The sequence below is a fragment of the Xiphophorus couchianus genome, chromosome 5, assembly GCF_001444195.1.
Source record: "Xiphophorus couchianus chromosome 5, X_couchianus-1.0, whole genome shotgun sequence".
Classification (NCBI taxonomy): Eukaryota; Metazoa; Chordata; class Actinopteri; order Cyprinodontiformes; family Poeciliidae; genus Xiphophorus; species Xiphophorus couchianus.
The window spans coordinates 30,093,224-30,103,531 of record NC_040232.1 but is presented as its reverse complement, the minus strand read 5'-3'; the positions used below and the strand labels follow the sequence as shown (position 1 = coordinate 30,103,531).

The following is a 10,308-nucleotide window of genomic DNA, read 5'->3' as shown; positions in this document are numbered from 1 at the left end:
CTATAACATCAAAATATGACTCCCAAGGACGTCAGTGTGAAATCTCCAAATGATCAAAACTATAACGGGCACAAGAGGAGAAAGCGAAATGACCAGAAATAACACTAAATGTTCAAAAAAACATTCCTGCTCAGAAAATATTTTTACCAGACGATGCTGGAAATAGAAATGTCAGGACTGGGTAAGATGCCCCAGAAAAAAACTAGATCTGAGCATCTCAAGTATTTGGCCATAAATAAAATACAGTAGTGTCTTCAGACTGTTGGTAAAGAGTTAAACTACCTCAGCACTGAAAGACAAAACTCAAAAGTTTTTTACAAATGGGCATCGTTTCCTCACGCTAAAAAAATAAGGAACACAAGATTTCAGATTTTTTTAAATGATCACTTTTAATTGATACAGTAGTTGAAACAAACACAACCAGTCTGTTTGTGTATGTGTGTGTGTGTGGGGGTGTGTATGAGAGAGAGAGAGGGGGTGGGCGGGTGTGTGTGCGTGTTCAGTCTGCCGAACAAAGTCACCCTTGCAAATAAAGTCAAACAAAATCAGTAAAGTCGTCCACCGTCGAAACAAGTCTTTTTCTCTGTCCCGACATCTCGGGAGTAGGAGCTGAAGCTCCTTGTTGAAATGCTTTATTTTGCTGAGTGTGTCCTTGGGTCAGAGAGATTCCTGGAGTCGAACGGGACTGGATGTCTTCCTGAGCCTGAGGTGCAGCACAGAGTTGGAAAAGACGGTTTAAATTCAGACTGGCAAACATAAGTGAAAAACGTGTTGGTGAGGGAGAGCCTTGTAATTCTTGAGTTTTTAAACTTACTCTGGTCCTGATCCTCTTTATGTGTCGTAATCTGGCAAGCCACTTGGAAGCATAAGCATCCGAGGGATTCGCTCTGTATTGATGCACCAAAGAAGCCATCTAGACACAGCAAGCAAAGATTTATTCTGGGGGAGTTTAGGGAAGAAATTGAATGTGAAGAGTCTTTTCACAGAATAAATAAATTAAATAAAAGATCTACATAGTGTGCAGCAGAAAGTTTCTTTTTTTTATTTTTTCCTTCAATGTTTGTTTACGGTCTCTGTGCTTTTTACCACCTGAAAGTATTTCATGTTTTCTAATGTCAATTCCACAAACCTCCATTTACTTTATTGGAATATTTATATAATAAAGTAGCAGAAAAGAGAAAGAGGAAAAAGAAAACATGACTTTGAAACTTTTATAGAAAATGTATCGTGCATAAATATTTAATCTCCTAATGTAATGCCTTCAAACTTCACCAGATAGAGAACAAACAACATCATGAAGACCGAGGAACACGAATACAAGCAAAGAAGACTGATGTGAAGTTTAAACCGGTTAAAAATTTGAAATGAGGCATGAAAACTATGCCTCATTTTCCTTCTACTTCACAATTATACTAAATTGAGTTGGTCTATAATGAGATGCGTTGACGTTTCTGGGTGAAACTTGACAAAACGTAAAAAACGTCAACCGAGGTGAATATTTTCACAAGACTCTGCAGAAGTACGGATCAGACTCACATTTGCATGCAGAGCCATCTGTCGAACAAAGAGTGGCAAGTTGCGGTCAGATACGATTTTTGCAACGGTGGTATCAACCAGGCCCTCGAGGTCTGAAAAGGCAGAATAAAATGAGTCACATCGATAATGATGAGGAGCAAAGACGGCAGCAATTAACTCACCTTTCCGACACTGCAGAGATACAAGGTTACATTCATAGTCCAGTGGCTTAATAACCACTTCGACGAAATTAAATTGACCCTAAAACGGAGAGAAACGTACTCTGTAATGAAAACTAAAATGCATTCTAGTGATTTCTCTGAATGAGTTCGCACATTTACCTTTATGGTGCCCAGTTTGTAATCTTCTCCCGAGTCGTTGTAGACCACCATGACAAAGTCGTTGCCGATGTGTCGCTTCTTGTTGCAGCAGCCCTTGTCACTCTCTCTGTTCGGCATCAGCGTGGCTATGTGGAAGATGGCTGCAGACACACGGTTTCATTTAAAGTTTAACCACTAGTCCTCATGGAAATAGCCGGCGTTGTGACGCGAGTGCACACACCCTGCATGATGTCGTCGTGCCAACAGTAGGTGAACTCTCCGTCATCCCCGTACTGATCCAGCCCGCCCAGGAAGATCTGGTCGGGGTCGCAGTCCTTCAGGTGGATTAGTTTGCCGAGCCCGGTGAGGAACGCGGCGTAGCGGTTCGACCCGTATTCGTTGGACAGGATGGCAACTTCATTGTTAACCTAAAGAGGGAGAACGAGGAGGATGAAGGTGGACAGTGCTGCGAGAAAGTATTTGCACATACTTACAAACTTCTTCTGCATTTGCTATTTTGCCACACCTAAATGTTTTACATCATTAAAGAAATGGGAGCATACAAGACAAAATAACCTGAGAAAATAAACTGCAGTTGTCAAATAACGAAGAACAGAATCTGAAAACATGAAGTAGTCTGAACGGTTTTAAACATTATACATTATGAACCTGTTCTTAGGTGTAATTACTGTTCCACATTGACCCAGACTGGCTTGGATAGTTTTTATTTCCTTAAAGGGGCGGTGTTACCCGTTTTCCAGGCACATGGAGCCATTTTATAACACGATTGAGAAACTATTACCTGCAGTTGTAATAAAAATGCTAGGCTATACATATCAAATTTCTCACAACATTCCTCCATTAAGCCTTTATTTATGCTCTCAGCAGCGTTGCCCTGAAAAGTACTCGGTATGATAAACTCAGCAGATGCACCGTTCCGCCAGGTGTTTTTAACTGCTGCTGGCCTCCCTGAATCGCTTTTCACAGCTGCGTATGATGTAATAAGCCAGGTGTGTTCTCACCTGGCCAGCTCCAACAAACACAACTCCAATCTTATGGGTATCATAAGGAGGCATCTGGTCCAGAACCTTCACAGCCCGATCAATCACCTGCAGCCGGGGACAGGATGGACGCACAGCGGACAGCGAAGGGTTAATGTCTTTCTCAGAGAGACTGGACTGTCATGGCGTTACCTTTCATCAGGTACTTACATTTCTGAGGTAAATCATATTTTTGCAATAATTCAGCCTCATTTATAAAATGTAAAGTCTTACATTTCCAGACATAATAAAAGAATGATCCGATCTTTACCAGGTAATGAAATCAATACATGCAGTTGAATGAAAGGATTTACTTAATTTTTGCCTTTTTTATTACATTTTTTTTATACAAATACCAGTAGGGAACCAGTTCTGTGTCTCGTACACTTGTGGTTACATTTCAATCATTTCCACACATCATGAAGACCAGATCATTTTCAATATATTCCTAGAAACTGGAAGATAGTTTACTTTCTTTTGACTGTTTATGCAGCAGCGCTTCGTTTTCATTGACTGGATCGGATCAGACCAACGTGGGGAAGAGGCGGCTTACCTGAGTTTTGGGCAGCAGCAGCGGTTTATTGGCTTCATTCCCAAAGAAAGGAGAGTGATATAGCTGAAGGAAGACAAAGCTAAAAAAAAAAAAAAAGAAGAAAATGTTTTAAGAATTATTCTGGAATGAGAATCTTCACATAAAATATTCAGAAGAATATTTTGAATATGCTAAACGCTGTTGGTTTGTTTTTAGATATAAAACTTTATGATCCTAAGATGGATTGATCTGTTCAACTGTGGGTTTTGCCTATAAGTGAGGCCACCTTCATATTTATCAGTCTGGGGAAGGGAAGACACTGACTACTCAAAGTTTAGGTCTTTTTGTTTTTCCCATCTGTCCAGTAATGGTGGTTAAAGCCCAGATCCAGTTCTGTCTGTAATAATCTGCTGACTACCTGGGACTCAGTCCGGAGAGCTTCTCTGCGTTGCTGGGCCCGGGTCGGCTGTGATACGAGTCCCTCTCGGTCTTCCTCTCTCTCCTGGAGGACGGGGCGGAGACAGAGATGGTGTGACCTCGGGGTCGGTGGCCTCCGCCAGGAGAGATGGGTCCAGGCAGAGCTGGCGCTGCTGGAAAGGCCAACTTCATGGCAACTCCCCCACTCTGAGATGACAAGCCGGAGCCCTCACCACCCTGGGCCGGACCTCCTGGTCCATTAAAGTCCGCCCCGGTGCTCCCCTCTACTTTGTCCTTGTCTGAGCAGGGCTGCTGCAGTGCCTGAGGCTTGCCATCTGAGGGCGCTCTGGGCCGAGCGGCGTCGCCCTGACTTTTCTCAGACTCCACCGCTGCTTTGGTGAAGGCCTCCGGCAGCGTCTGCAGCTCCGGGGAGGAGCTCGACTTGTTCAGTCCGTGACCCTGGGACTGAGAGTGGCTCTGAAAAGGAAGGTCAGGGCCCTGGCTGCCCGGGGTGGAGGGGCCAACGCTGGGCTGATCGATGGGAATCGCTCCTTCGCTCACCTCCTCCAGAGTGGACTTTTCATCATCCTGACTGGAGGTGGAGGAGGACTGAAAGTCAGGCAGAAGACAAGGACATTTTTATTCCTTTAGCATATTCTAGCAGATTAACTCATAAAATTATATATAAAAAAACAAACAAGATTTTATTACTTGCAGAAAGTAACAAAGAATATATCTAATTTAGTTCCAAGAGGAATCAAGTTGATTTATGGCATAATAACCAAACCAGAAGATCCCAGCGTACATCAGGGTGCAACAAAAATATTATTTATAATCTACCAAACATGTTTTTTCTGTCCCAAATTAGAAAAAAACACACTTACAGTTAAACAAATAAGACAATCTTGTTTTTGTTTAAAAAAAAAAAAAAACAACATGTCTCCAACAGTGTTTTCCATCATCATGCTTCACATTTAGTGACACAGAATAAAAGGTCAAGCATTAAAAAAACTAAGTTAATCTTGGTGACAGCCTCCTGCTGAACATTAACATAAACTCATTCATTTAAGTAAGGGATTCAATTTAAAGTTTATTGATCTTTGAGAGGGTGTACTTGCATTGTTATGCAATTACCATTATATTATTTCAAAGTTGCCTCAAAAAAGAAAATTAATTGCAATAGCTTCCAGGGTAATTTACTGCTCAGCAAAATGTGTTTTCCTGGCAGGCCTACAAATAAATGTAGATGTGAATAAATCTAATAAAAAGCATTTTCTCACCACTTTCCTTATATTGTCCTTTTAAAACGGCCCCCCATACTCCATTAAGTATGAACGCGAGTGGGTGAAAATAAATTGTTTTTGTTCTTCGCTGCAGTCATAAGTAGCAGTACACAAAAGCAGCCCGTTTATCACATCGAACTCTCGAGAGTTAAACAGAAATAAATTCTGCAGGAACCATCTTGTTGGTTCTTGTCAGAATCAACTTCCTTGGGTTCGTTTCGGCCACAATTAGCGACTTACCCTGCTGAGCGGTCCGGGAAGCGGCGCCTTGTCAGACATGAATATGGGCTCGGAGGGAATCGGCTCAAACTCTTCACCCTCTACCCACTCGAGAGGGGCGCTCTTTGCTGTGACCCCTGAACCCTCCTCCGGAACCGCCGCAGAGTCTGCAGCAGGACACGCCAATCGTTATGCGCATCACAGATGGAGAGACGCATCAACGATTCACTCTGAACTACGTCCAGGTTAGTCACACGGACATGTACTGCTGTAAGAGTGAAGGAGTAAATATTTCAGCAGCTGTCAGTAGTTATTATTGACACAGTCTCTCTGAAGTCTAACACAATTTTAGAGGCAAATGATTCATTCTGACATGAAACAGAAACAAACAGATTTAAACATCAATCAGCAGACTCAGGCCCATGAAGGAGATCACGACCTACAGAGAATCACACAGAAATGCTGAGCTCAGATCAGTTTGGCAGGTTCTATTCATCACACGCTTGTCTACTCCATTATCATTCAGATTCATGCAACTTCAGCCGCTTCTTTGCTTCACTGGTTTCCCAGTAGAGCAAAGAAGTGCCTAATGAGATCTGGGCTTTCCTGTTAACAGAGGTTAAGGGGCAGCCTGGGGGTATATTTCAGAAATCCGAGTTAGACATTGGAAAGGAAAGAAAAGAGAAAAAAGAATCAGAGGGGTCAAAAACTCCACTAACTCCACTTTTCCTCTGCTACTGATTGACCGATCCAAGAGCAGGCACGACTTAGTCATCAGTCACAGATGACCTTCCCTCCAGGGTTAGGAAGAGACGTTCATGGAAAGCAGGGACGGTGAGGTTCCCAACTTGTACAAAGTTTGAGCATAAAACAGCCCGTCGTAAGACACAACAGTTTTATTTCATGTTTGCAGGATAGAAAACTAACAAGATGCTCCTTTAATTTGTCTTTCACTTGGAGTGAAAGTACAAACTTATAGTTCAGTGATTTCATAATTGTTCCTAATGACAATTGTGAAGTTGTGAGCTCCATTATTTACAAGATCCTGTCAGAAGTTCACCAGTTTAGAAAGCTAAAGACGCTAATGTTTTCAGAGGAGACTTCAGGGGAAAGTGTTGTCTCGTATCACAAAGCATTAGGGCCGGGCTAAGAAAAAATAAAATTGCAGGAATAAAGTCAAAGTGTTATGAGAATAAAGTCAAAATCATATTAAACAGTCAATATCACAAGTTGTAAGAATACCTGAATCGTCGTAGTGATGTGAAAATAAATTCATAATAGCAGCAGCTACAGCAGCTCCTGATTATAAGCTGATGCTGATGTGTTTACCACAACCTTATTCTGGTAACATTACAGATGTATACACAAAATAATACAACTTCATTTTCATAGTATTAAGACTTTCATTTCATATCACTTTCTTCTCATAATATTTAATCTGTAAGTGGGGAAAAAAAGAAAACATTTTGCAAGATATTCATTATCTATTTCCATTACTGTTTTAAAAGTTAATATGTTTCCTAAATACAAACGGATGTCATGTATTTTTGTCTCATTTGCTTAAATCTGTTCAATATTTCAGTTCAAATTTTCCAGATTGACACCAAAGCGTCTCTGCATTGTGCCTGAAAGACCACTGTTTTGTACAAGTGAGGAGAAATATACCACCCCAGGAGTTTTCTGGAAAGCAGGGAGGGAGGCAGAGGTGTGGGGTCACACATGATGACGGTACCTGCCCAGGAAATGCTCCTGTGCAACCTGCCAGGAGCTGGAGGTCCTGGGGGGCCACTGGCCATACCCAGAGACCAGAGCGAGCCGCCAACTGCAGGCGGGACGAACGGGAGAGGGGGGGCAGGGGCACATCGAGCCACAAAACACACCACAGCCAAACACAAACCAGCATTCCCACCATGAGAAGAATCCAATCGGGACCAAGGGGGTAAAATGTTGGGGGAGAAAAAAAAAAAGAGTGAAAAATCAAGATGTGATAATGGGAGTAAATAAAGAGTAAAGACAAAATAAACTCAAAAATGAAGTCCAGAATAAAAAAAGAACAAAACTGCTGCAAAGAAATTACAGAATTAAAAAGAAGATTAAAAGGATTAGTCCGTTTTCTTACCAGCTGGTCATTTGACAACCGTTCCACTGAGATTAAGCTCTGGCAGGTAAGTCGGGGTTGAGCGTAGTGCTTTGAAGGACATAATTACTTACCAGACATATTTAGCATCTGTAGCTGTTAAACTTTCCCACAATTTGTCCACAGACAGCTGATACAGATTTTATTCAAAACTTCAACAGTGAGATTTTCACTCAATTCTAAACTTTTTTAAAAAAGAAATGTTTGAGATCTACAATGATTTTGTATCTTGTTTGTAGGAAAATCTGACAATTACTTTGGTTCATGAAAATCTTGGCTGTTTGGTTTGTTGCTAAAATAGGTTCAAATTAAAAGAATGGACTGAAAATGTGTATTTAGTTTTTAAATAGGACAAATATTTTTCTAATCCCGGACTTATTTCAATTTGGAGATTTTGGTCTGTGTGGCAAAAGGTTTGTACACCACTGGTTTAAAGAAAAGCATGTGTGTCAGAAAGGCCCAGTCAAATCCCAGAGCTAAACCCTATTGAGAAAATATGGTTTAACAAAACACTGACTCAAAGCGGGCTGAAAGCAATGCACTACACATTTTAAATTTTGTATCAAAGACTTTGTACTCCATCTGTCACACATATGCAATATTTTGGCTGGCCTGACACAAAATAAACCATAGTCTAATCTGTTGATTAATTTTTACATTAACAGATTAAAAACTGGATGGCAAGCAGTGCTTAACAGGAGACTTTTTAGAGAATGTGAACCACACGAAGCTAGAACTATGCCCCTTTAGATCTGGGTAGAACATATTTACAAGATTTTTTTGTCATCCTAAATGCAAAAAGTTAATATTTTTGTACAGTTCTGGGTTAATTACTGCTCTCACTATGTTATTCTTGCAACAAATGGCCTTTTTTGAATCTGTATACTCCAATTAACGATTAATCGATTAGTAAATTACCTGACAATTATTTCAATGATCGATCAATTCTGATTAATCCAATAAATTTCTTCAGCCCTACTTATAATTATTTCACTGTGTCTCTATTTTTTCCTACTGAAAACCCAAACAAATTATTTAATTGCTGGAGCATCTTCCATTACAGCTTCATCAGGCCATGCTAGTCACTTCAGCGAGACATATTGTGATGTTTTAATATCATGAGATCTCGTTACAACCCTGTTACGTACAAATTTCTGTTCTGCTTATATAAAGTGTGGAGCGATAAATTCATAATTTCAGATCCAACTCACGACCACAAACATGTCCGCCAAGACTCCTTATTCTGCCACTCACCGGTGCTGGAGCGCTGAAACAGGTTGGCCTTTCCTCCGGCGCTGCTGTGTGTTTGAGTGAGCGGTTCGGAGGCAGACGTTGGCGCTGGGGCGGCCGTGCTGGCTGGAGCGCTGGCTGTCTGAGTGGGAGGCTCCTTCACTCCCTCCATCGCCATCAGGACGGTGGAGAGCTCCTGCAGCGGCATGTTGCCCAGCTCAGAGGAGAAGGGACTGGGTGGGTTCTCCAGACACATCAGCCAGCTGGTGTTACCTGAGGTAACAAAGTGCCAGGAAGACACAACTGTGCTGTTGAATCAGGTTATAATAGTGGATTTAAAAAAAACAAAAACACAAAGGGCCTAGCCCAGGGATGATGTACCTGAGGGTCTCCGTATGAAGATCTCTGCCCAGCCCTGAGTGAGCATTGGAACAAACTCGGCGAGGCTGGGGTTGTCCTTGAGCGGAGGAGGGGCAGACAGAGCGGCAGCTGTGGAGGAGGGAGGACCGATGCCATCCAGGGTGGGGCCAGAGGAAGGAGACAGAGGAGAGGCCAACTCTCCCTCAGAGGGGGAAACCAGAGGACTGAGACTCGGAATAGGACCAGCACGCAGAGCGTGACCACCTGCAAAACAAGGGGAGTCTCTTTAATCACAAAGACAGGCGTTCTTCACACTGGACTGCAGACAAAAAGATGCTCGGATGAGATATTTACACTGAAAAGAGGAAGAAAAAGAACACAGATCAGCAATTTAGAGAATAAGACTAAAAACAGCACAGCGAAAATCAGGAATCAGAAAAATTCAGGAAACAAATGCAAACACATGAACAGAGTGACATGTCCAGGAGGAAATAAAAGCTACCTGATTTCAGGAGCTTTCCGGCTGGTGATCGTCTGTAAAACTGAGCAAGTCTTACCTGACCGGGAGCGGACTCGCGTCCGAGTTGTTCTGTTCTGTTGCTGACTGGACTGCGACTCCAGTTTGGCCGGAGCCTCTTTAGTCATTCGGGTGTGAAGAGACGGATCTGACCTGCAAACCCAACGGAGCAAAGCAAGTTCAGAAATCCTTGCAGACTGAGCGAAGTAGTAGAAGGCAGAAAAAAATGAAAAATAGTTGCTTTTAGGAAATTTTGGCTGTTTATAAAACTGTCTTTAAATGGGATAAATGTGTTTTTTCTTAAAGACAAACAGCTAAGAGGAAATTTTACACCTTCTTGTGTTATTTGCTTGATGAGAAGTACATGCGAGGTCGTCAGATAGGTGTAAAAAAAAACAACGAAAACAACAAAAGCTAGCATCACCTGGTCATTTCTCCTCCTCCTCCTCCCAGACGCTCTGACATATCCATTCCCAGCAAAGCTTGCGTTCTGACACCGCCACTCGTTGTGATGGTGACAAGCTTGTTGCCCACCAACCAGGTCATGCTGCGACCTCCGGCTAACAGAAACTCAGCGATCGGAGACCTAAGACGACAGCGGGGAGCTAGACGTTTAACATTTTACTCGACAAATACAACAATCCAGCAGAAATACTGAAACTGCAAGAGAAATCAGCTGGTGGCCGAAATCTGACCATTTCCAGCCCGTTCAGCCCCGACTGGTGACGAGCCATTTAA

At 42.2% G+C, this 10,308-nt stretch overlaps 1 protein-coding gene across 5 annotated transcripts in view; it reads right to left on the bottom strand.

The window, feature by feature from the left end:
* Positions 1 to 363: 363 nt before the first annotated feature.
* The window catches only part of tsc2 (TSC complex subunit 2), a 28,084-nt gene continuing 18,139 nt past the window's right edge, over positions 364 to 10,308 (bottom strand). For 3 of the 5 annotated variants that reach the window (XM_028017604.1, XM_028017603.1, XM_028017606.1), the window contains 15 exons: positions 9,995 to 10,156; positions 9,611 to 9,723; positions 9,075 to 9,317; positions 8,718 to 8,966; positions 7,059 to 7,148; positions 5,348 to 5,493; positions 3,826 to 4,433; positions 3,429 to 3,507; positions 2,858 to 2,944; positions 2,077 to 2,263; positions 1,857 to 1,996; positions 1,698 to 1,776; positions 1,537 to 1,628; positions 815 to 913; positions 364 to 703 (listed from right to left, as the gene is read on the bottom strand). In XM_028017604.1, coding sequence (XP_027873405.1) covers positions 536 to 703; positions 815 to 913; positions 1,537 to 1,628; positions 1,698 to 1,776; positions 1,857 to 1,996; positions 2,077 to 2,263; positions 2,858 to 2,944; positions 3,429 to 3,507; positions 3,826 to 4,433; positions 5,348 to 5,493; positions 7,059 to 7,148; positions 8,718 to 8,966; positions 9,075 to 9,317; positions 9,611 to 9,723; positions 9,995 to 10,156 — 2,542 coding nt within the window. In that variant the 3' untranslated portion in view covers positions 364 to 535. The remainder of the gene's footprint in view (positions 704 to 814; positions 914 to 1,536; positions 1,629 to 1,697; positions 1,777 to 1,856; positions 1,997 to 2,076; positions 2,264 to 2,857; positions 2,945 to 3,428; positions 3,508 to 3,825; positions 4,434 to 5,347; positions 5,494 to 7,058; positions 7,149 to 8,717; positions 8,967 to 9,074; positions 9,318 to 9,610; positions 9,724 to 9,994; positions 10,157 to 10,308) is intronic. The other 2 variants (XM_028017605.1, XM_028017607.1) reach the window with 2 other exon arrangements.